At 41.6% G+C, this 24,606-nt stretch overlaps 1 protein-coding gene across 6 annotated transcripts; it reads right to left on the bottom strand.

Moving 5' to 3' along the window:
- Positions 1 to 718: 718 nt before the first annotated feature.
- On the bottom strand, positions 719 to 12,384 carry LOC110502614 (acyl-CoA desaturase). Of its 6 annotated transcripts, none has more exons than XM_036960248.1 (6): positions 12,274 to 12,384; positions 11,683 to 11,960; positions 10,094 to 10,224; positions 8,812 to 9,017; positions 4,667 to 4,899; positions 719 to 2,961 (listed from the first exon to the last, which is right to left on the bottom strand). In XM_036960248.1, the coding sequence occupies exons 2-6, from the start codon at positions 11,912 to 11,914 to the stop codon at positions 2,762 to 2,764; spliced, it is 1,002 nt and encodes a 333-aa protein (XP_036816143.1). In that variant the 5' UTR covers positions 11,915 to 11,960; positions 12,274 to 12,384; the 3' UTR covers positions 719 to 2,761. The 6 variants fall into 6 exon arrangements, with proteins under 6 accessions (XP_036816143.1, XP_036816141.1, XP_036816140.1 ...); XM_036960246.1 differs by having other exon boundaries at positions 11,683 to 11,965; positions 12,274 to 12,361; XM_036960245.1 differs by having other exon boundaries at positions 12,186 to 12,313.
- Between the last annotated feature and the right edge of the window lie 12,222 nt (positions 12,385 to 24,606).

The following is a 24,606-nucleotide window of genomic DNA, read 5'->3' as shown; positions in this document are numbered from 1 at the left end:
CCAACACAAAAACTGAAATGAGAGTTTGGCACTTGGAAGTGATGGCATTTGACTATCAGCGAACAAGGTCAAGTTCTGGAAGAAAAAAATAAAACGTAAGTGTCCGCATAGACGTCGTTTAAATGCACTGAACCGTTTTTTCTCAGATGCAACTCATGTTGTGTTCAGTTTATGAATATGCTATGTAAATCAGTAAATGCCAAATTCAAGAGAGCTTTTGAGTGTTAGGACTTTTAGTCTACTTGGTGTTGGGTTTGAGTGTAAAGTTTAAATTCTAAAATACCATGGCACAACACCCATATGATGATTCAGTATGCAGTACAGGGAAATTAAGATGTGAGCATAGGCCAGAGAATAGCCTGGTGACAAGGCCTGTCAGAGAATGGCTTTCTATGATAGCTGCAATGCTTTTCCCTAAAATGATTTAATATTAATGGAGAGAATAAACGCTGCATACACAGCTGACCACCTCAATATCACCAAGGGTGTATTCACTTGGAATCAAACAGGGAACTAACTTGAACTTGTCCAAAAAAAATAAAGTTGTTTCCTGTTGCAAAACATTTACGGTGTGCACTAATGACTACACCCCAGTCACTTTGCAGAAAATTGTAGACATTGATGCAAAAGTGAAAAGACGAGTAAATAAGACAATGACTTGTCTTTTATTCAATTAGAAATGGAGAGATTACAGAATTACAACACAGACAGCAGGACATGCTTTTCAACATGTAGAAAATTTGGTTTATTTACGGTACATACAGTGGGTAGAACATTCTTAGAAAAAAATGCTGCAGTTTTTTAAGGCATTCAGACTTCAAGAAGTTAACACTGCACAAAATAATTGCACTGAGAAAAGGTAGACCAAAGTGTGACAAATTACAATTTCATGAGTTCGTAACTAATCTGGAATCTTATTTTCTTCAGAGCCAAACACATTTGTTTAACCATTATGCAAAAATGTGTCCTTAATCCCTCAGAATCTGATACTATACAGAATATCCCAAGGATGCAAAGCACATGGTTTTTCCTTTTACTTTGAGTTAAATAAGTTAATCCCATTACTTTCTCCCCCATATAGCTATTAAGTCATTAAATAACAACCACAGCTCCAAAGCAAATATTCAAAATGCCATTTTTTCCCCTCAGTACTCAGAAGTAGAATTCCTATAGTGTCCCCCCCCCCCCCCCTTACAATTGATGTACAACCAAATTAACTAAACCATTGGCTCCTCCTTTACCTCCCCTGTCGCATCCATCTTTTTCTAGACATGTCCATGTCTACTAAGTGGGCGAGAGTGGACTAAATTTAATTCAAGATACCGAGAGACGACACGTACGCAAATGCTCTCAGCCTCTTTCACCTTGTCCTATTGGAGGGAGACCGAAGTCCCTAACGCTTTTAACTTCAGCTGCAGTAAGAGTAAAAAATAAATACAAACAAGTATTATTTTGTGTAATAAAGACTGATCAGAGTTTGCGTTGTAACTACGTTTCAGTGCAGAAGTGTCTGAAGCAGGATGGAAAAAAAACCAACCAGGCTTTTGTTCGACCATCCGACTGTAGTCACAGGCACCATCGCCCCCACAAAATATTCAGAGGTATAAATCGTGTTATACACAAATGAAGAGACCTTATGTACATCCCAAATGGAACCTGATTCCATATACAGTGCACTACCTTTGGCCAGAGCCCACAATGGGCCCTGGTCAACAGTAATGCACTATACAGGGAATATATGTGCAATTTGAGATCTGATACCTTCATCCTCTTCTACAAGAGGAAATAACCTCCTGTGAAGAGCAACTTGGACAGGAGGAGTCAACTGGTGCAATAATATGCAATGCTGCCGCACAACTGCACTTCTACACCAGCCTATATGGAATATGGTCTGGTATACAATGACAGCTCAACAGTATGTTGACTTAGAAGTAAGTAGGGCTGTTTCAACACAGCAGCTTATAGTAAAATAAGACTGAAGTAGGGTGGCTTAATCAAAAGCAAATAACGTTAAATTATAAAACTTAAATTTCATCTTAAACATACATGTAAACTTTTGACAAAAGGTGGACTTCCAAGGATTTTAAAGAATTTTTACTCCACGCTTAGTGAATGAATGTCAACAAAGCGTGAAGATTTGGATCCATATGTCAGAATCATTCAGCCCGAATTGAAATCGACACATTATCAAAACAAATTTCACCTACTTAGCCTAAAATGTGAAGAAACCTCAAACTTTTTCAAAAGTGCCACAGAGGGTTAATTAATAATAGCTCATGAATAAATTAGAGGTTAATGTCCTACCATCTTCATTGTTGGTGCAGATGGCACAGGCAGGTAGTTTGGTTGGTGTAATAGTGTCACGCATTACAGCGTCTATCTCCGCCACACACACTTCAGTTTTTTCCACTTGACTTACTCTTTAAATCTCTGTGCTAACATACCTAGCTTAGCCAGGCCATTAGATCACTTTGCTTAGTCACCTTACGCATAATTCATTAAAAAAACACTTTACTGAAAGGTCTAGGACCGATTTTAAAGCCAATATTAGTCTGAGGAACTGAAGTATAGGTTTGTAACTCATAACACAGAAGCAGACATCAATGGACCATGGTTTGATCACTACTAACTGCAGCACTACTAAGTCCATCATCAATACTGCAATTTACTACAGCTACATTCTTTCTTTCATTGGTTTAGCCTGTTTTATCGTATCTGGCATCGGTCGCATCAAGTCCGTAACGGTTTGAGACAACATAACTCAGCCAGTCTTGTGGCTGCCGTCACCTGTTCGCTGGGCGCGGGCCGAAACAAGTTCGTGGGACACCCTCTTGCAGTCCTTGGCCAGGCCCAGAAAGCACATGAGGTCTATGAAGGCAGTGGTGATGTTCATCTTAATGCCAAACTCACTGGTGGCATAGTCAAATGGGAAGGTGTGGTGGTAGTTGTGGAAGCCCTCGCCTAGCAGGAAGGATACAAGGGGACAGGAGAGTCAGGTTAAAACCATAAACCAATAGCAGGTGACAGCAAAGACTAGATTTGTGAGAGAAAAAAATTAGAAAAAAAAGAGCTGGAACCCCCCTTTTACTCCATGCACCTGGTAATACTATAGGTGTGCATCTATGCAAGTTACTTTTTTTAATAGGATTCAAAACAATCTGATCACCATAATTGATATGTAAACTAAAGCATGGAGTCTGAAAAGTACTACAATATGGATGGCTAACTTGAGTCCTGGAGGGCTGCTGGGTGCAACATTTTGTTCCAGTCAAGCATTCAAATACATGATTCAAAGTTAATTATGGTCTCCAACTTGAACCAGAGCACTCAAACTGCACAAACTACAGCAGCCCTAAGTCAAGTGTTGCATGTTTGAGACTTATTTATAGATTGAAAATATAAAAACAACAATTTCGGAGATTTTTTACTGAGTTACAGTTCATAAGGAAATCAGTCAATTGAACAAAATAATTAATTAGACCCTAATCTATGGATTTACACATGACTGGGAATACAGATAGGCAACTGTTGGTCACAGATAGCTTAAATTATTATTATTTTTTTAAATAAATTGGTTTTACATTTTTTTAATAAATTGGGCCTCAGGATCTCATGGTATTGCTGGATTGAAATTGCCATCGATAAAATACAATTGTGTTAGTTTATTCGTAGCTTATGCCTGCCCATACCCCCACCATGGGGCACTGTTCACAACGTTGACATCAGCAAACTGCTCACCCACATGACACCATACACGTGGTCTGCAGTTGTGAGGCCTGTTGGGCATACATACTGCCAAGTACTCAAATGTTGTGGCTTATGGTAGAGATAAATTAAATTCTCTGGCAACAGCTCTGGTGGACCTTCCTACAGTCAGAATGCCTATTGCATGCCCTTGACAACGAGACAGGTTGTGTGATAAAACTTCACATTTTAGAATGGCCTTTTGTCTCCAGCACTAGGTGCACCTGTGTAATAATCAAGCTGTTTAATCAGCTTCTTGACATGCCACACCTGTCAGGTGGATGGATTATCTTGGTAAAGGAGAAGCGCTCACTAACAGGGGTGTAAACTAATTTGTGCACAAAATTGATAGAAATAAACTGTGTGCATCAAACATTTCAACTCATGAAACCAACACTTTACATGTTGCGAGATACACATACTGTAGGCTGAGACGACATCACGCCATGGTAAAAAATAAGTATGAAAGAAGCACAACTGTATGCACTCACTACCATAAGTCACTCTAGATAAGAGTCTGCTAAATGACTCAAATGTAAAAATTACAAGTCCCACTTGTTTTAAGCTATTCAACTAAAACATGATTTTCACAGCTGACAAACAGCTATACAGACGAGAGTTTATAGTAGAACATGCAATCAGTCAGACTGAAGCTCTGATTTCACACAAACAGCAGGATCTCTTGTACAAAGTAAACACAGGCCACTGGATTAGCGAGTTCCGCCTCACTACACCATGCCAGGCTACATCAGCTGCTTTGGGAAGGCTACAGTACAAGTGTGGTGGTGGGTCACGAAATGGCATATTGGCTTTGTCCAAAATGGCTAACAGCCTTTTCCTATAGAGTGCAAGGCTCTGGCCAATAGCAGTGCTCCAGACAAATCCCCCCCCCCAATATATATTTTTAAAGTCCGATCCTTACCAATGGCACTGAAGGCCACGAAACGGTTCTCACTGGGGTTGATGTTATGGTCATAGGGTCGGTTGCCCCACATGTGAGCTGCAGAGTTGACCAGCCAGGTAGCGTTCAGCACCAGGGTGTACCGCATGAGGACCGGGATGAAGTAGCACACCCACAGGGACTCACCCCACAGGTACCAGGGCACCCACATGGGCACCAGGAAACACAGCAGAACCACAGAGAGCTTGTAGTACCTAGAGGGGACAGAGAGGGAAGAGATGATTTGGTGTGTGTCAAATACAAAGAAAATCTATAGAGCTCCACCATTTATTTTTGGGGTGGGTGGGTAAGATTAGTATTGGAATTTATATGAGTCAAACAAAAGTAGCTTTGTAAGTAGAACTGGAAGCATTGTTATGTTGAATCTAAAATGACATTTAAGTTAAAGCTGGGGAAGTGACCACCCCAAGCACCTATATTCATAAACAGAGTTACTAAGCCATGGAAGGTCACACCTAGTTCAGTACCAAAAAAAGTACATGTTTTGAAGAATTCTATTCAGTTGATTTAGTCTTCCACCAAAATGTTTTTTTTTTTTTTAAAATGACCAATTTCTGTGGTGCTACTAGTTTGGGACTACGTCCACGAGTACCCACTGCCTGCTGATAAATGGCAAGCCAGTCACTGTACTGTGTGGGTATGGCCCAATCGGGGCCCTGGCAAAGAAGGCAGCTCTTATCAATAGATCAGTCAGCCAGCGTCATCATGGACACCACAACCTATAGATGTAGGATCTTAAATTTGATCTAGTATTGTCACAGCAAAATAATCCTGAAGCAACCCGGATTTGAACAGTTAGTCCATGCTGCTGCTTGATTGGTAATGCTATTAGCTGGCTAAAAGTAAGCGACATGAAAAGTGCAATACTGTTAATATAACAGTGTGATAGTGTGGGCTTTCAGTGAATTTATGTAAATTAAAATGACAGGGTGTGCCATTACCAACAGCAACCCTGGAGCAATTGGGGCCTTGCTGAAGCCACAGATTGAGCTGACAAGGTGAACAGGGATTCAAACCTGCCACCCTCAGATTTATTTTTACTATGTCTACGTTGTAAATGCTTTGGCGCCAAACTTCTGGCAGTTGCAAAAAAGTCAATAATTGGAAGAATTAATAAAAATGCCATTGTTGATTAGATGCTTTTTTCCAAATGATACATGTGTGGAGCATGCATGAGGTGAAATGTGGATATTTTGGGATGTGAACACTCAGTGTTTGATCTGACAAAGATCCATTTGAGATGGAAACGTTGTCAATAAAGCAGTGAATTGGGAGTGTCAACTGTGTGGGCCTTCTTGTTCTTTATTAGCCCAGCACCTGTTTAAGGATGTGAGTATGACCAAACTTTTCTATAGACGGTACTTTCTTTTCATACGGCACTCCAATCTGCGAGACTCCATTACGCACCGCCATTTGGGTGTCGACCAGAGATGGCAAATCCAATTGAAGAGGATGTTAACCGCCATAAGACATTTGAATACACAACTGAAGACTATACCCGTATTATGACACGACTGTTTGACAATCATGTTGAAAACAACGCAATCACTACAAGAGACTGAAACACCTATGACAAAGACATCTGCATCTCCACGCTGTCACTTTGAGCGACAGCGACTGTTTGCGCAAGAAATTGATCCCACAAGGCCTTGGTCTCTGCTGATTGTGGGTGCCTTCTGGATTCTATGGGAATTTCTGTGACCAGTGGTGCAAAATTACAAACAAATACTAATTTGATCTGATGGCTCTTATTAGCTGAGCAACTGGGTGGAATACGTGAGAAGACACAAGTGGTGCTATTACAACTGCACACGTCAATAACTGACCCAGAAAAACTCAAATATGGAGAGCATACTAGTGACTGTCAAACAAACCGACCACCTGGAGAAGCGTTTCAGATAGCGGGGTTACCCAGAGGAATGGCTGCATGACGCAAGGGAATGTCATTTTTTTAAATGACCCAAGATGACAGCCTCACACCCAAACCTCTCCGCCATCCTGACCAACGCTTCCTTCAGTACCCCCCACTTGGTAAACATTGACCACATCATTATATAAAAAAATTAAATCTGGTACATCTTGAGCACTGATCCACAACTGGAAAAGACATTTAAAAGAACCCCCACGGGTCTTCTACAGACGCACCAGCCAAATGTTGGCGAGGTCTGATCTTCCACCAGTACCAGCGGGACTTGTTCTAGACATGTGTGGAGCACTCAGAGTTTGGTTTACTTTAGATAGTCACGCATAGAAAATCAATTAAAATTACATCTCAATATTGTCAAGTCACTTGTGCTAGTCTCGTGGAACATATGTACAATGATGTGGAACACACCGGATTTGGTTGCTTGATTATTGCAGTGATAAGATCAATGTCTTATGTCCAGTGGCATAGCTGATGGTATAGAGGAAATGCAAAACTCAATGTCATCTGATCACCAGGCACATGCAGTCCAAAACGTGATGTGCCATTAGTTCTATAACCGTTGGTTTATATGGTGGATTGGATTTTATACAGAGCTCTTTCAAGTGTACAATGACTTCAAATTGCCTGTGGCACATTGCATGCTACTGCCAATGGAGGTTTGTTCAACTTCTCCAGAATGCAAATAGGCGGCTAAGATGGCGCTGACTTTTATCCGGTGGCATAACTGATGGTAGATGTGAAACGCAAAACACAATGACACATCATTGTTATTTGCATCGACCCCATCTTGCATGGACTATCCACACAAGAATATACTCCGTGGCCAGTTGATTTGGAACACCATCCAATTCACGAAAATGGTTCGCTCCGTCAGACAGTGAGTCACGTGGCCGTGGCTTGCTATGTAAAGCAGGCAAACAGGCATCCAACTACTGTTCAATTGAATGTTAAACAAATGGGCTAAACGAGTGACCTAAGCCACGGTTTCACAGTCTGTCAGGGGGATGGCAGAGTCAGGATTTGGTGTGAGCAGCATGAGTCCATGGCCCCATTTTGCCTGCGGTCAATGGTACAGGCTGGTGGTGGTGTGGGGAATGTTTTCCTGGCACACGTAGGGTCCCTTGATACCAATTGAGCCACTTAACGTGACACCTTGTAGAATCCATGCCCTGAAGAATTCAGGCTATTTTGGCAGTGGGGGAGAGGGTCAAACCCAGTACTAGATGGGTGTACCTAATAAACTGTCCACTGAGTGTATAGACACATAACCCACATACATTCACGCGTATACTGCTGCTACCCGTTCTTTAATATTACTCATTATTAAACCTGATGCCTAGTCACTTTACCCTGCCTTTACGTACATTTCTACCTCCTACCTCTGCACATTGATCTGGCACGACCTGGATATAGCGCCATTCTTGAGCGTTTTATTCCTTGTTTTACAATGAGTAAAGTCGACACCCGTTGTATTCAGCGCATGAGAACATTTTTTTATTGATTCAGTGAAATGTATAAAATGCCCAGTTGCGCATTATTTTGGCTACCATGGCTAGAAAAGATCTGACTTTGAAAGAGGGGTCTCAAAGGAGCATAGGGGTTAAGGGTGTGGTTGTGTCAGTCACCAGATCAACCCAATTTAATACTTATGGGAGATTTTGGAGTGGTGCCTGAGACAGCGTTACCCACCACACCAAATTATTGAATTTCTTGTGGAAAACAAAATGGTTGCATCCCTCCAATAGGATTTCAGACACCTGTAGAATCTATGCCAAGGCGCATTGAAACTGTGCTGGTACCTCGTGGTGGCCCAACGCCCTGTTGAGACACTTCATGTTGGTGTTTCCTTTATTCAGAGTGCATGATTTAGAGTGCGGGCACTGCCAGGGCCAACCTTTAAAAATACTACCATTAAAGGAAAGATAAGTCCCCCCCACTAATGACTGCTACTATATGTAGGTAAGAAACTCTTTACCATATACCAACAGATAACATCGTATTGTGTGGCTCAATTGGTAGAGCATGGGGCTTGCAACATCAAGATCATGGTTTCGGCTTACGCTGGGGCCACCCATCTAAAAATGTATACATGCTCGATAAAAGCGTCTGCTAAAATGGCATATAGGAGAAGACATCAGATATGAAGGACTAGACAGGGCAGAGACCCTTCTCTTCTTACTTTCTCTGGAACATGACGACTTTATCTGCCTTCAGGTCCGTCAGCTCCAGCTTCTTTCCCTTCTCGATCACGTCAGGGTGCTTGCGGACGAGCAGCCAGCCAATGTGAGCAAAGAAGAAGCCCCGCAGTGCATTGTGGGGGTCCGCGTCCGTCTCGGAGTACTTGTGGTGAACCCGGTGGTCCCTCGCCCACTCGTAAATGTCATTCTGGAGGAAACAATAGAAATGTGGTTGTTTAGGAGGCACTATATCCAACACTAACAACAGTAGTACAGCTGGGTGAAATGGGGAGATTTTTTTATATATACACACACACACTACTTTGAAGGTTGTAGCCATCAATTCTCACCCATATTAGCAAAATTAGTTCATTTCAAAACTTCACATTTCTCTAGTATAGGCGACGTACCGTAATCAATGATAACAGAAAAATGCCTGCGATAAGTGAGCGTATGGTTGGTGACAAATCTGTTTATTGTCCCAGCTCTATACAGTAGTACACGGGACCCATGGTGAGGGAATCTGGGGCCGTATGTATCAAGTGTTTGAGTAGACGTGCTGATTTAAGATCAGTTTCGCCTTTTAGATCACAATAAAATGAGTCTACATGGACAGAGAGAACCTGATCCTAGATTGTCTTTCTTACTCAGATGCTTGATACAGCGCATTTGGAATGTATTCAGACCCCTTTAATTTCCCCTTTGTTACATTGCAGCCTCATTCTAAAATGTTTTAATTACACCCCCCCCCCCCCCCCCCCAATCTACACACAATACCCCATAATGACAAAGCAAAAACAGGTTTAGAATTTTTGGCAAATTTATAAAAGAACAAAAACACTTTGCTATGAGACTCAAAATTAAGCTCAGGTGGATCCTGTTTCCATTGACGATCTTAAGACATCCCCATCCAACCTGAAAATCTGCAGAGAAGAATGGGAGAAGCTCCACAAATACAGGTGTGCCAAGCTTGTAGTGTCATACCCAAGAAGACTGGAGGCTGTAGTAACTGCCAAAAGGTACTTAAAGTACCGAGTAAAGGGTCTGAAAACATTTATGTTTTTAATACTCTTGCAAAAATGTCTAAACCTGTTCTTGCTTTGTCATTATGGGTTGTGTGTAGTTTGAGAAATAAGCCTGTAACAAAATGGAGAAAGTCAAGGGATCTGAATACTTTCCAAATGCACTGTATGATACCCACGGTATGTATCCTATGCTGGTTACAAATACAATTTCCTCTGAGGTCAATAAAGATGATTCAATTCAGAGATTTTGTTTATTTACCTGGAAGGCCATGGAGTTGGCAAGGGCCAGGAAGACTCGCAGAGGGGTGGAGGCCTTGTAGGACTTGTGACTCCAGAGGCGGTGGGCCCCCGCAGTTATACCCAGGGCACTGAGCAAGAAGCACACAACAGCTACGGGAGGGAGAGCAAGAGGGATAGGTTGAGAAAGATAAATAGACACCCATGTTTGGCATACACTCACGTGCACAGAATCATGTCAAGCACAGATTTGACTCCCAGTAGATACAGGGGACATCATATCCCATCCCTGACTTGTTGCTGTCGTGAGTTATTTCTGTTGGGAGCTGGCAGTGGGAGTAGGTATGCATGTCTACTCTACTCTCAGGGTTGTTGTAAAATTACTGAATGCGTTTCTATGTGTAGCCAGACAAGGCTGCTTAGGATGTGAGAACTCTGGGCCGACGAACAGCCCAGGCAGCAAAGATATTCTGTTTTGGTGCCATGCAGCCTCTCACAATGGAATGTCTATTGGAATGGCAATTGTTCTTTGTCTCACCCAGTGAAATAATATGCAGTTCAGCATTGCACACGCAGACGGGACGGGACCGGGGGGGGGGGGGGGTAATGCAACAGGGGAAACAAAGTTTGGGTCGTTCTGTATAATCCAAGTCATGCGTCATCTGTCCAACTACCTATTCTGGCTATTCTTCTGCAAAAAAAAAAACTGCACATATTGTCTAGGTCTAAACAAGCAGACAGATTGGTGTAGCTATTTTCTGATTAAGAAACATTGTGAACCGAGGTGCCTCAAGTCTAGCCCAAAGGCCGGCAGATGGTGATATTGAGTCTCATTTTACCATCCAAAAGATGCAGGAAAGCCAACATACAGGAACACCCCGAACTGTGGGCAGCAGTTACACTTTTCTTGCCAGCTGCATACAATGCACTTGGACGGTAAGACCAAAGCGACCAAATATCGCCATCTGCCGGCCTTTGGGCTACCTCAGACCAAGCATTCCAAAACGTCTAGTTCGCTCTCTGTACCACAGTAGCCTGCCTATAAGCGCTTCAGTTGATAGGTGCATGCATGGTGTGACGATCAGGTGATAATGGTGTAGCTCAGGTTTCCCAAACTTGGTCCTGCCCCCGTGCACGTTTTGGTTTTTGCCCTAGCACTACGCAGCTGATTCAAATAACCAACTCATCAAGCTTAGATTATTTGAATCAGATGCGTCGAGTTAAGAGCAAAAACCAAAACGTGCACCTAGGGGGGCAGGACCAAAGTTGTGAAACCCTGGTGTTAACTGTTAGGCTACATATTCCGTTACATATGACGAGAGAACTCATTAGGTCCTATAGTATGAATGTGTTTATTTCCATGGAAAAAAATATTACGTGGGTGTTCCTCAAAATAGATTTACCAAAATTCAACACTATTCTCAGAGGGCAAGCAACATGTCGGTGTAACGCCACCAAGCGCATCACCCAGATTCACCACATTCTGTTTTCTAATGTCGACCAGGTAAAATATCTTGCGTAGTCAAACAACTTTAACAATGGCGTAAAACCCCGATAAAAATCAAATAAAAGGCAAATCAAATGGCACATTAGGTAAATGGGGATACTTACTCCAGGCCAGAGTTAAGGCCGAGGTGGAGGGCACGAGCATCAGTCCGTAAAGCGCTCCAGCATGTAATAAAACCATTAATATGACGTTTCTCCACACCAATCTCATCCGCGGTTTAGGGCCCTCTTTTGCTTTATAGCTATCATCAAAAACATCATCTCTCGTAGACGTTTCTGCCACCACAGCATCTCTGTTTTGTTGATTGTTGGGGTTTCTCGTCTCCGTCGCTGTCATTTTTGCTGTGGGAGTCTGTAGTTAACACGCCGTGTTGAGATGAGATCTGTGCTAGAAAGAGGACAGATAGCTATTCAATTAACATGACAAACACGGGCATCCTCGTTCATCCCACCAAGGAATCGAGCAACTTTAACATCAAGTTAAAGTGCGTGCTCGATTTCCGGGTGCAATGCTAGGATAGCATAGGCTACTATCAAAGATGCACACAAATTGCTATCAACTGGCATCGAATACATCATTTAAAGCGTAGAATGAAGAGAATCGTTACAATGTATAAAAAAGGCGCACAAAGCTGAGATAGCTTCTTCGGGCGAACGTTATGCAGCTCTACTCGTGATGATAATGATTCCGCTTACCCAGCTAAGCCTGCTGCTGAGTTCTTGTTCAGACGTCGTTTTAAAGACTCCAATTGGTCGAGGAGCATTTGACGCCACCTCTACCCTGACAGTTTCATTGGTTGCCTGATTATCTGATGTTTAACGTTTTACAACCCCTGACTGAAATACTGAAAGTCATCCAGAAAAAGTTAAAAAAAAATGTTTTTACAGTCACACATTATTTCACACTCCTTATGTATAAAATTACGCAACTTGTGTCAACATGGTTGGATAGCTGCTGTTTAATAGGCTAGTCATCTTTCCAGAGTCAGTGACCAGCAGTAACCTTTAGGCCCATAATTGGGTCATACTCATTACAATAAGGGACATTGCATTCTGTTGCTCATGGAGAGGATGTGGGGTGATGGGAGTTGACTGATACAATCCAACATTATGATTTATCCTGTTTGCTTCCAACACATCACTTGGACATATGAGTATAGCTACATACAAGATCCAAGATGGCGTAGCAGTCAGACGTCTTTGTCCTGTCGTGTCCCTTGTATATGTTGTTTTACATCTTTTTCGTCGCATATCCCTTAAAATATTTTGATAAACTTCAACTTCTAAATACTCTCCTGCAACCCGCCTCACCTAATGTGGCGTGGATCTGCTTTTTTTTCCTAAAGTATTTATATTTACTTCGGATCTGGAATCCCTCAACTGAAGATAGCCAACTAACTACCAGCTATCAGTCAGCAAACCATTGCCAGCGGTCATCAGCTAACCTTCAGCTCGGAAAACTCTCATCAGTTTGAACAACGTGACTCTAACCAGAGCATAACGGACCTGTTATTTTTATCCCCGGATTCCTACCGCAAACTGAACATTTTCATCTGGATCTTCACAACTAGCTAACCGCAATCCCGGATGACTACTCCTGGCTAGCGTTTCCATCCCAGAGCAAGCACCAATTAGCTTGAAGCTAGCCCGGCCAGGGCTCCTGTGCTACCACCAAAGTATACTCCTGGGCTACCACCGAAGTATACTCCTGGGCTACAATATCCGGACCCCTTCTACAGCTGGTACGGGGCATGGAATCCCGCAGATCCCCTACGACTGGAATACCGACATAATCTGCCCGAGGACTCCAACAGGCCCCTCATGCGCAACGCCCGCTGAAGGCCGATTATGCTAACCAGCTTGAATCTATGCTATCGTGCCCAGAAACGTGCTCCTTTTACTCTCTGTTCTGAACGTGCTAGATGGCCAGTTCGTATAGTCTTTAGCCGTACCCTTATCCTACTTCTCCTCTGTTCCTCTGGTGATGTGGAGGTTAATCCAGGTCCTGCAGTGCCTAGCTCCACTCCCACCCCACAGGTTCTCTCATTTGTTGACTTCTGTAAACGTAAAAGCCTTGGCTTCATGCATGTTAACATTAGAAGCCTACTCCCTACGTTTGTTTTACTCACTGCTTTAGCACACTCTGCCAACCCAGATGTGTTAGCCGTGTCTGAATCCTGGCTTAAGAAAACCAGCAAAAACCTTGACATTTCCATTCCTAACTATAACGTTTTCCGCCAAGATAGAACTGCCAAAGGGGGCGGTGTTGCAATCTACTGCAAAGATAGATAGCAATACAGAACTCTGCAGGCTAAGTCTGTATCCAAGCAATTTGAGCTTCTACTTCTAAAAATTCACCTTTCCAGAAACAAGTCTCACTGATGCCGCTTGCTATAGACCTCCCTCTGCCCCCAGCTGTGCCCTCAATACCATATGTGAATTGATTGCCCCCCATCTATCTTCTGAGCTCGTGCTACTAGGTGACCTAAACTGGGACATGCTTAACACCCCGGCCATCCTACAAACTAAGCTTGATGACCTCAATCTCACACAAATGATCAATGAACCTACCAGGTACAACCCCAAATCAGTAAACACGGGCACCCTCATAGATGTCATCCTAACTAACTCGCCCTCCAAATACACCTCTGCTGTTTTCAACCAAGATCTCAGCGATCACTGCCTTATTGCCTGCATCCGTAATGGCTCTGCGACCAAACGACCACCCCTCATCACTGTGTCCTTTGCACCCCAGTATCTCTACCTGCACATTCATCTTCTGCCGATCTACCATTCCAGTGTTTAATTGCTATATTGTAATTACTTTGCCACCATGGCCTATTTATTTCCTTAACTTACCTCATTTGCACTCACTGTATATAGACTTTTTGTTTTCTTTTGTTCTACTGTATTATTGACTATGTTTTGTTTATTCCATGTGTAATTCTGTGTTGTTGTATGTGTCGAATTGCTACGCTTTATCTTGGCCAGGTCGCAGTTGCAAATGAGAACTTGTTCTCAACTAGCCTACCTGGTTAAATAAAGGTGAAATAAAAAAAATAAAAAAATATAGGCTAGGCCTACTAATATAATATTGCAGCAAGTAATAGGCTATGATATAAATATAATAACTATTAATATGATCTCATATACATATTCCAAATGTTCATTATTAAACTTGCTCCGGTACCGCTTTCCGTGCGGTAGCAGAGAGAACAGTCTATGACTTGGGTGGCTGGAGTATTTTACCAATTTTAGGGCATTCCTCTGACACCGCCTGGTATAGAGGTCCTGGATGGCAGGGAGCTCAGCCTCAGTGATGCACTGGGCCGTACGGACTACCATCTGTAGCACCTTGCGGTCAGATGCCAAGCAGTTGCCATACCAAGTGGTGATGCAGCCAGTCAATATGCTCTCAATTGTTAGCTCTATAACTTTTTTATGTCATACCCTCTTCACGACTGTGTTGGTGTTTGTGGACCATGATAGATCCTTAGTGATGTGAACACCGAGGAACTCGAAGCTCTCGACCTGCTCCACTACAGCCCTGTTGAATGAGGTTGTGCTTGGACTTCCGTTTCCTGTAGTCCACAATCAGCTCCTTTGTCTTGGATGTTGTTGTCCTGGTACCACACTGCCAGGTCTCTGACTTCTTCCCTATAGGTTGCCTCATCATCGTCGGTGATCAGAGCTAGCACTGTCGTGTCGTCTATAAACTTGTGAACATGGAGCACAGAAGGGGACTAAGCACGCACCCCTGCATTCTTTCATTGTTCCCCTCTAATCAGGGACTGATTTAGACCTGGGATACCAAATGGTTAATTAACAGGTAGAACAGAAAACCAGCAGGCTCCGGCCCTCGTAGGTTGTAAGAGTTGAATACCCCTGGTCTACAGCTTATCATGAGGTATTCGAATTCAGGCGATCAGAACCTTGAGACTTCCTTAATATTATATATTGCGCACCAGCTGTTGTTAACAAAGAGACACACATCTCCCCCCTTGAGTTTACCCGAGGCATCCTTTCAATCCTGCCGATGCATAGAAAAAACAGTTAGATATATATTATCCATGTCCTTGTTCAGCCACGACTCCGAGAAACATAGGATGTTACAGTTCTTCAGGTCCCGTTGATAGGATAGTCTCGACGGAGCTCGTCCAGTTTGATCTCCAGTGATTGTACGTTCGCTAATATAACAGAGGGTAGGGGCGGTTTGTTTACTCGCCGACATAGTTTCATCAGTATGCCTTCACGTCAGCCTCTCTTACTTTTTCGAGTCTCGGGGATTAGGGCCTGTTTGTCTTGTGCCGCCGACTTATTAAAGTAGAACTCTTCATCCAAATTGAGATTAGTGATCGTTGTTCTGATGTCCAGAAGCTCTTTTTGGTTATAAGAAATGATGGTGGAAACATTACGTACAAAACACTTACGATCAGATTAAAAAACAAATTGGTTGTTGATCATTCCTAGACAATCATTTGCAGGTCTTGCCATAGATTTTCAAGTAGATTTAAGTCAAAACTGTTATTCGGCCACTCCTGCTGAAAGGTGCATTTATCTCCCAGTATCTGGTGGAAAGCAGACTGAACCAGGTTTTCCTCTAGGAGTTCACCTGTACTTAGCTCCATTCCGTTAATTTTTTATCCAATAAAAACTCTCCAGTTCTTCACAATTACAAGCATACCCATAACATGATGCAGCCACCACTATGCTTGAAAATATGGAGTGAGACTCAGTAATGTGTTGTATTGGATACGCCCCAAACAGAACACTTTGTATTCAGGACAAAAAGTTGTATTCGGGCCAATTTCTTTTTGCAGTTTTGCTTTACTGCCTTGTTGCAAACAGGATGCATATTTTGGAATATTTTTATTCTGTACAGGCTTCCTTCTTTTCACTCTGTCAATTAGGTTAGTATTGTGGAAAAACTACAATGTTGTTGATCCATCCTGTTCTCCTATCACAGCCATTAAACTCTGTAACTGTTTTAAATCCCTGAGTGGTTTCCCTCCTCTCCGGCAACTGAGTCAGGAAGGACACCTGGTGGTAGCCCCACCATCCAAAGGGTAATTAAAACCTTCACCATGCTCAATCTTCACCATGCTTTTTTCCCATCTTCCAATAGGTGCCCTTCTTTGCAAGGCATTGGAAAACCTCCCTGGTCTTTGTGGTTAAATCTGTGTTTGAAGTTCACTGCTTGACTGAGGGACCTTACAGATATGTGGGGTTCCGAGATGAGGTAGTCATTAAAAAATAATGTTAAACACTAATATTTCACACAGAGTGAGTCTATGCAACTCATTATGTGACTTGTTAAGCAAATGTTTACCCCTGAACGTATTCAGGCTTGCCAAAGGAGTTGAATACATTTCAGATTTTCATTTTGTATTAATTTGTACAAATTTCTAAAAACATAATTCCACTTTGACATTATGGGTGATTGTGTGTAGGCCGGTGACAAAGAAATCGCTATTTAATCCATTTTAAATTCAGGCTGTAACACAACAAAATGGGGTGTGAAAGCTTTCTGAAGGCACTGTAACTATTGAAAGCACTACCAAGATTTGAATTTAGTTGAACTAAGACCAAGCTACTGCAAAATTCAATTAAATGACTAGTTGAACTAAATGTAGTTCACTACTCCACAACACTGAGAATAACGATTATATAAATATGAGTATAATAACTATGAATATAATCTCATACACATAAGAAAAATTTACATTGGTTCGAATCCTCGAACCGAATAGGTGAAACATCTGTCTATGTGCCATTGAGCATGGCACTTAACCCTAATTGCTCCTGTAAGTCACATCTGTAAAATTCTGATTTTTTGTTGTTGTTGTTGCTGTCACACTACCCAACCTGACACATAACACAGACGGGAGCAGCATAATTAAGTGCTGCCGGAGCAATTAGGTGTAAAGTGCCTTGCTCTAAGGCACAACGGCGGTAAGTAAAATATGGGATGTTGAAGTTGGTAACCCAACAGCTGCCGTCTCATTCCCTGGAGATTTCCTCCCAGTCAGCATGGGGATTGAAACCGGCAACAGTGAAGTTACCGCCGCCCACCAGGTTGGTTGTCTCATGGCATGAGTCAACCAACCGTATACATTTTCATTGGTGCAGATACAGTTTTCATATCACTGCTGAAAAGTACATTCATAAAAAGTATATGGTTCTGTATTACACAGAGCACAACCATCCTAAATTGATGTTCCCTGCTGGTTGAACTTTAACCTAATATTTTCAACTTGCCAAAAATTTATCCTTGCAAGGATCAAACACACAATTATAATCCCGCACCATATTTTACCTGTTGGAACAAGTCTTCAAAACTGCCATGAGCCAAACAATCTTACAGGTCACACCTCTTTGTAGGCAGAAAGAAACATGCATTCTCTAATTTCATTAAGTAAACATACCTTTTTACTGGTCAGTTTGGACTGTCAGAAAAAGGCCTTCAATATAACTTTATAGGATATTCAAGTCTTTCTATTATCACCAATGACCTGCCACTGGTATTAAACAAACTATGTGTCCATGTATGCTGATGAGTCAACCATATATGCATCAGCAACCACAGCTAATGAAGTTACTGAAACCCTTAACAAAGAGTTGCAGTCTGTTTTGGAATGGGTGGCCAGTAATAAACTGGTCCTGAACATCTCTAAAACTAAGAGCATTGTATTTGGTACAAATCATTCCCTAGCCTAAGTTTTAGACCTCAGCTGAATCTGGTAATGAATGGTGTGGCTGTTGAACAACTACATTTCTTGGAGTTACATTAGATTGTAAACTGTTATGGTCAAAACATATACAGTGGCAAGAAAAAGTATGTGAACCCTTTGGAAATACATGGAGTTCTGCATAAATTGGTCATAAAATTCGATCTGATCTTCACCTAGGTCACAGTAGACAAACAGTCTGCAAAAACTAGTAACACAGTCAATTATACGTTGTCATGTCTTTATTGAACACACCGTGTGAACATTCACAGTGCAGGGTGGGAAAAGTATGTGAACCCTTGGATTGAATAACTGGTTGACCCTCCTTTGGCAGCAATAACCTCAAACGTTTTCTGAAGTTGCGGATCAGACCTGCACAATGGTCAGGAGGAATTTTGGACCATTCCTCTTTACAAAACTGTTTCAGTTCAGCAATATTCTTGGGATGTCTGGTGTGAACTGGGCTACACCAAACGCCGTTTTTTCTTCTGTTGAAGCCATTCTGTTGATTTACTTCTGTGTTTTGGGTCGTTGTCCTGTTGCGTCACTCAACTTCTATTGAGCTTCAATTGGCAGACAGATATTTTGCAGGAGAATGTTAGGCTATCTTGATAAACTTGGGAATTCATTTTTCCATCAATGATAGCAAGCTGTCCAGGCCCTGAGGCAGCAAAGCAGCCCCAAACCATGAGGCTCCCTCCAACATAGTTTACAGTTGGGATGAGGTTTTGATGGTGTGCTGTGCCTGTTTTTCTCCACACAGTGTTGTATGTTCCCTCCAAACAACTCAACTATAGTTTCATCTGTCCACAGAATATTTTGCCAGTAGCGCTGTGGAACATCCAGGTGCACTTTTGCAAACTTCAGACGTGCAGCAATGGGTTTTTTTGGACAGCAGTGGCTTCTTCCGTGGTGTCCTCCCATGAACACCATTCTTGTTTAGTGTTTTACGTATCGTAGACTTGTCAACAGAGATGTGAGCATGTTCCATTGATTTCTGTAAGTCTTTAGCTGACACTCTAGGATTCTTCTTAACCTCATTGAGCATTCTACGCTGTGCTCTTGCAGTCATCTTTGCAGGACGGCCACTCCTAGGGAGAGTAGCAACAGTGCTGAACTTTCTCCATTTATAGACAATTTGTCTACCATGGACTGATGAACATCAAGGCTTTTAGAGATACTTTCGTAACCCTTTCCAGCTTTATGCAAGTCAACAATTCTTAATCTTAGGTGTTATGAGATCTCTTTTGTTTGAGGCGTGGTTCACATCAGGCAATGCTTCTTATGAATAGCAAACTCAAATGTTGTGAGTGTTTTTTATAGGGCAAGGCAGCTCTAACCAACATCTCTAATCTTGTCTCATTGATTTGACTCCAGGTTAGCCGACTCCTGACTCCAATTAGCTTCTGGAGAAGTCATTAGCCTAGGGGTTCACATTCTTTTTCCAACCTACACTGTGAATATGTAAATTATGTATTCAATATAGACAAGAAAAATACAATAATTTGTGTGTTATTAGTGTAAGCACACTATGTGTGTCTATTGTTGTGACTTAGATGAAGATCAGATACAATTTGATGACCAATGTATGCAGACATTTAGATAATTCCAAATGTTTCACATACTTTTTCTTGCCACTGTAGATTCAATGGTTGTAAAGACAGGGAGAGGTCTGGCCGTGATGAAGAGATGTTCTGCTTTTTTGACACCACACTCTACAAAGCAAGTTCTGCAGTCTCTAGTTTTGTCTTATCTTAATTATTGTCATCGTGTGGTTGAGTGCTGCAAGGAAAGACCTAGTTAAGATGCATTTGGCTCAGAACAGAGCGGCACGTCTTGCTCTTTATTGTAATCAGAGGTCTAATATAAATACTATGCTGCCAGTCTCTCTTGGCTAAGAGTTGAGGAGAGGCTGACTGCATCACTTCTTTTTATAAGAAACATTAATGTGTTGAAAATCGCAAACTGTTTGCATAGTCAACTTACACACAGCTCTGATGCACGCACTTATCCCACCAGACATGCCACCAGGGGTCTTTTCACACTCCCCAAATCCAGAACAAATTCAAGAAAGCGTACAGTATTATACAGCGCCATCATTGCATGTTACTCCGCTCCATCTCATACTGCTCAAATGAACAGCAAACCTGGTTTCAAAAAACAGATAAAGCAACACCTCACGGCACAACGCCTCTCCCCTACTTGACCTAGATAGTTTGTGTGTATGTATTGATATGTAGGCTACGTGTGCCTTTTGTTCTTGTCTATTAATGTTCTGTATTATTTCATGTTTCGTGTTTCGTGTGAACCCCAGGAAGAGTAGCTGCTGCTTTTGCATCAGCTAATGGGGATCCTAATAAAATACCAAAGTATAGTAAACCGTCGGATAATAAACTCTTTCTGTATTGAACAAGTAGGATATACACAGCACACCCTTTATACAGTTGAAGTCGGAAGTTAATATACACTATAGCCAAATACATTTAAACTCAGTTTTTCACAATTCCTGACATTTAATCCTAGTAACAATTTCCTGTCTTAGGTCAGTTAGGATCATCACTTTATTTTAAGAATGTGAAATGTCAGAATAATAGTAGAGAGAATTAATTCTTTCAGCTGTTATTTCTTTCATCACATTCCCAGTAGGTCAGAAGTTTACATACACTCAATTAGTATTTGGTAGCTTTACCTTGAAATTGTTTAACTTGGGTCAAATGTTTTGGGTAGCCTTCCACAAGCTTCCCACAATAAATTGGGTGAATTTTGGCCCATTCCACCTGACAGAGATGGTGTAATTGAGTCAGGTTTGTAGGCCTCCTTGCTCGCACACGCTTTTTCAGTTCGGTCCACACATTTTCTATAGGATTGAGGTCAGGGCTTTGTGATGGCCACTCCAATATCTTGACTTTGCTGTCCTTAAGCCACTTTTCCACAACTTTGGAAGTATGCTTGGGGTCATTGTCCATTTGGAAGACCCATTTGCGACCAAGCTTTAATTTCCTGACTGATGTCTTGAGATGTTGCTTCAATATATCCACATAATTTTCCTCCCTCATGATGCCATCTATTTTGTGAAGTGCACCAGTCCCTCCTGCAGCAAAGCACCCCCACAACATGATGCTGCCATCCCCGTGCTTCACGGTTGGGATGGTGTTCTTCAGCTTGCAAGCCTTCCCCTTTCTCCTCCAAACATAACAGTGGTCATTATGGCCAAACAGTTCTGTTTTTGTTTCATCAGACCAGAGGACATTTCTCCAAAAAGTATGATCTTTGTCCCCACGTGCAGTTGCAAACCGTAGTCTGGCTTTTTTATGGTGGTTTTGGAGCAGTGCCTTCTTCCTTGCTGAGTGGCCTTTCAGGTTATATAGGACTCATTTTTACTGTGGATATAGATACTTTTGTACCTGTTTCCTCCAGCATCTTCACAACGTCCATTGCTGTTGTTCTAGGATTGATATGCACTTTTCGCACCAAAGTACATTCACCTCCAGGAGACAGAACGCGTCTCCTTCCTGAGCGGTATGACGGCTGCGTGGTCCCATGGTGTTTGTACTTCCGTACTATTGTTTGTACAGATGGACGTGGTAACCTCAGGCATTTGGAAATTGCTCCCAAGGATGAACCAGACTTGTGGAGGTCTACAATTCTTTTTCTGAGGTCTTGGCTGATTTATTTTGATTTTCCAATGATGTCAAGCAAAGAGGCACTGAGTTTGAAGGTAGGCCTTGAAATACATCCACCGGTTCACCTCCAATTGACTCAAATGATGTCAAGTAGCCTATCAAAAGCTTGTAAAGCCATCATTTTCTGGAATTTCCAAGCTGTTTAAAGGAACAGTACTCTTATTGCATGTAAAATCTTGACCCACTGGAATTGTGATACAGTGAATTATAAGTGAAATAATCTGTCTGTAAACAATTGTTGGAATTTTTTTTTACTTGTGTCATGCACAAAGTAGATGTCCTAACCGACTTGCCAAAACTATAGGTTGTTAACAAGAAATTTGTGGAGTGGTTGAAAAACAAGTTTTAATGACTCCAACCTAAGTGCATGTAAACTTCCAACTTCAACTGCACATGGAATTTACACTCTTGGTTGGATAACCTGATATTTTCTGGTTGGTTTTTAACCATGTTCACATGACTAAACACTGGATCCTTGGAAGGTTAACAAGCGTAGGTGTACACCTTTTAGCATAGAAAGCTTCACAGTGGAAGGCAAATGTAATCATCAAAGAGTGGCTCGTATTTGTCCTCTGAACACTGCACATGTCAGGGCCTGTATTCATAAGGAGTTTCTGAGTAGGATTGCTAATCTAGAATCAGGGGCTGTAGCTATGAGAGTAAAAGTGCTGGTTTAGGATCAGTTTTAAAAAAAAAATTACATCACAATGAATAAGTTTACATGGACATGGAGTGACCTGATCCTAAACCTGCTTAAAACATGATTATAATAACTATGAATATAATTTCATACATATTAAACAAATACAATATTTTAACTATGATGAAATCACTTGAATCATTAGAATCCTCAATAGACTATTTTCTATAACAATATTGCTCATCCTGTAGCCTTGACCCATGTTTATATAATAGAGTAATTATGAATGAAATTACTTATATTTAAACAGGTGTTCAGTATCAAGCAAACACACCATAATAACACACCATATTTTACCTGTTAAAACATGACCTCAATACTGCAATGAGTCAACTAACCTCATATAGTTTAGACTGCACTGCACTACAAATACAGATCTTATTTAATTGCTTTAAAAGTACAACAATAAAAGTATACGGAAGCATCAAATATATTTTCCATATTGCACAAGTAGAGCACAATTGTCGTTGTAGAGCACAATTGTCGTACATGGAGTTTCCTGCCTGGTTGAACTTTGACCTAGTATTTTCATATGCCAAAACCGGATCCTTGGAAGGAACAAATACACCATATTTTAGGCTACCTGTTGAAACATGACAAGCCTTTAACTGCCCCTGCAATGCAATACTAGAATACTTCATTTATTGGTCCATTTACATGGACATAATGTATGTTTGCGGTCACAGTACCCAACCTGACAGAAAACACAAACGTTCAATACAGAAAGAGTTAAAACACAAACGTGAGCAGCATAATTAAGGGCTGCTGGAGCAATTAGGGGTAAAGTGCCTTGCTCTAACGCACAACGGCGTTATGGGATGTTGAAATTCATAACCCTCCGGCTGCCGTATCATTCTTTGGGGATTTCCCCCCAGTCAGCTCCAGGATTGAAACCGGCAACCCTGAAGTTACCGACCCCTGTCTCTAATTACGAGGCTACCGCAGCCCGCGAGGTTGATTGTCTCATGGCATGAGTCAACCAACCGTATACAGTTTCATTGGTGCAGATACACTGCAGATACAAATCTCATATTGCTGCTGAAAAGTACTTTAGTAATTACAAAGTACATGGTTCTGTGTTACAGAGCACAACCGTCATACATGAATTTTCCCTGCTGGTTGAACTTCAACCTAATATTTTCAACTTGCCAAAACTTGATCCTTGGAAGGATCAAACACACAATTATAATCATGCCCCATATTTTACCTGTTGCAACAAGTCTTCAAAACTGCCATGAGCCAAACAATCTTACAGGTCACAACTCTTTGTAGGTAGAAAGAAACATGCATTCTCTAATTTCATAAAGTAAACATACCTTTTTACTGGTCAGTTTGGACTGTCAGAATAAGGCCTTCAAGATAGGCTTAAATATCCTATAAAGTACAGTATATGGTTGGATAATAAACTTTCTGTATTGAACAAGTAGGATAAACACAGCACACCCATCATACATATCATTTACACAATTGGTTGGAATTTAACCTGATATTGTCTGGTTGATTTTAAACCATGTTCACTTGCTCAAACACTGAATCCTTGGAAGGTTAACAGGTATAGGTGTGCCTGCACTGTGGAAAGCACGTTATCAAACAGTGGCTCATAATTGTCCTCTGAACACGGCATGTCAGTAAGATTGCTAGTCTAGGATTTGGGGCCATATGAAACATCTAAGGCCGTGTCTAGACTTGACAGTTCATACAGCTTTAGTACTCTGATGATAGATTTCTGATCATGGAGTTCCAAACCCGTCATGTATCTACATACACCTACATTTAAATGTGTCTACCGTGTCCACAGTGTGTCCGGATTCCCTATTCCCGCACTGTATTCAAATGCCAGTTTGCATTATACAAACGGTGGAATAGGTCAAATATGATACAAACACAACAACTGATGGCAGTAGCTAACTGCTGTATG

This window comes from Oncorhynchus mykiss, chromosome 23, assembly GCF_013265735.2.
Source record: "Oncorhynchus mykiss isolate Arlee chromosome 23, USDA_OmykA_1.1, whole genome shotgun sequence".
NCBI classification, from domain to species: domain Eukaryota; kingdom Metazoa; phylum Chordata; class Actinopteri; order Salmoniformes; family Salmonidae; genus Oncorhynchus; species Oncorhynchus mykiss.
This window is presented reverse-complemented; position numbering and strand designations above follow the sequence as displayed.

Excerpts from the sequence above, each read along its gene's own strand:
- LOC110502614 (XM_036960248.1), bottom strand. The coding sequence starts at position 11,914 with ATGACAGCGACGGAGACGAGAAACCCCAACAATCAACAAAACAGAGAT. Across the intron at positions 9,018-10,093 it reads CCAACTCCATGGCCTTCCAG|AATGACATTTACGAGTGGGC; the intron begins GTAAATAAACAA and ends TGTTTCCTCCAG. Across the intron at positions 4,900-8,811 it reads GTCGTCATGTTCCAGAGAAA|GTACTACAAGCTCTCTGTGG; the intron begins GTAAGAAGAGAA and ends TGTCCCCTCTAG.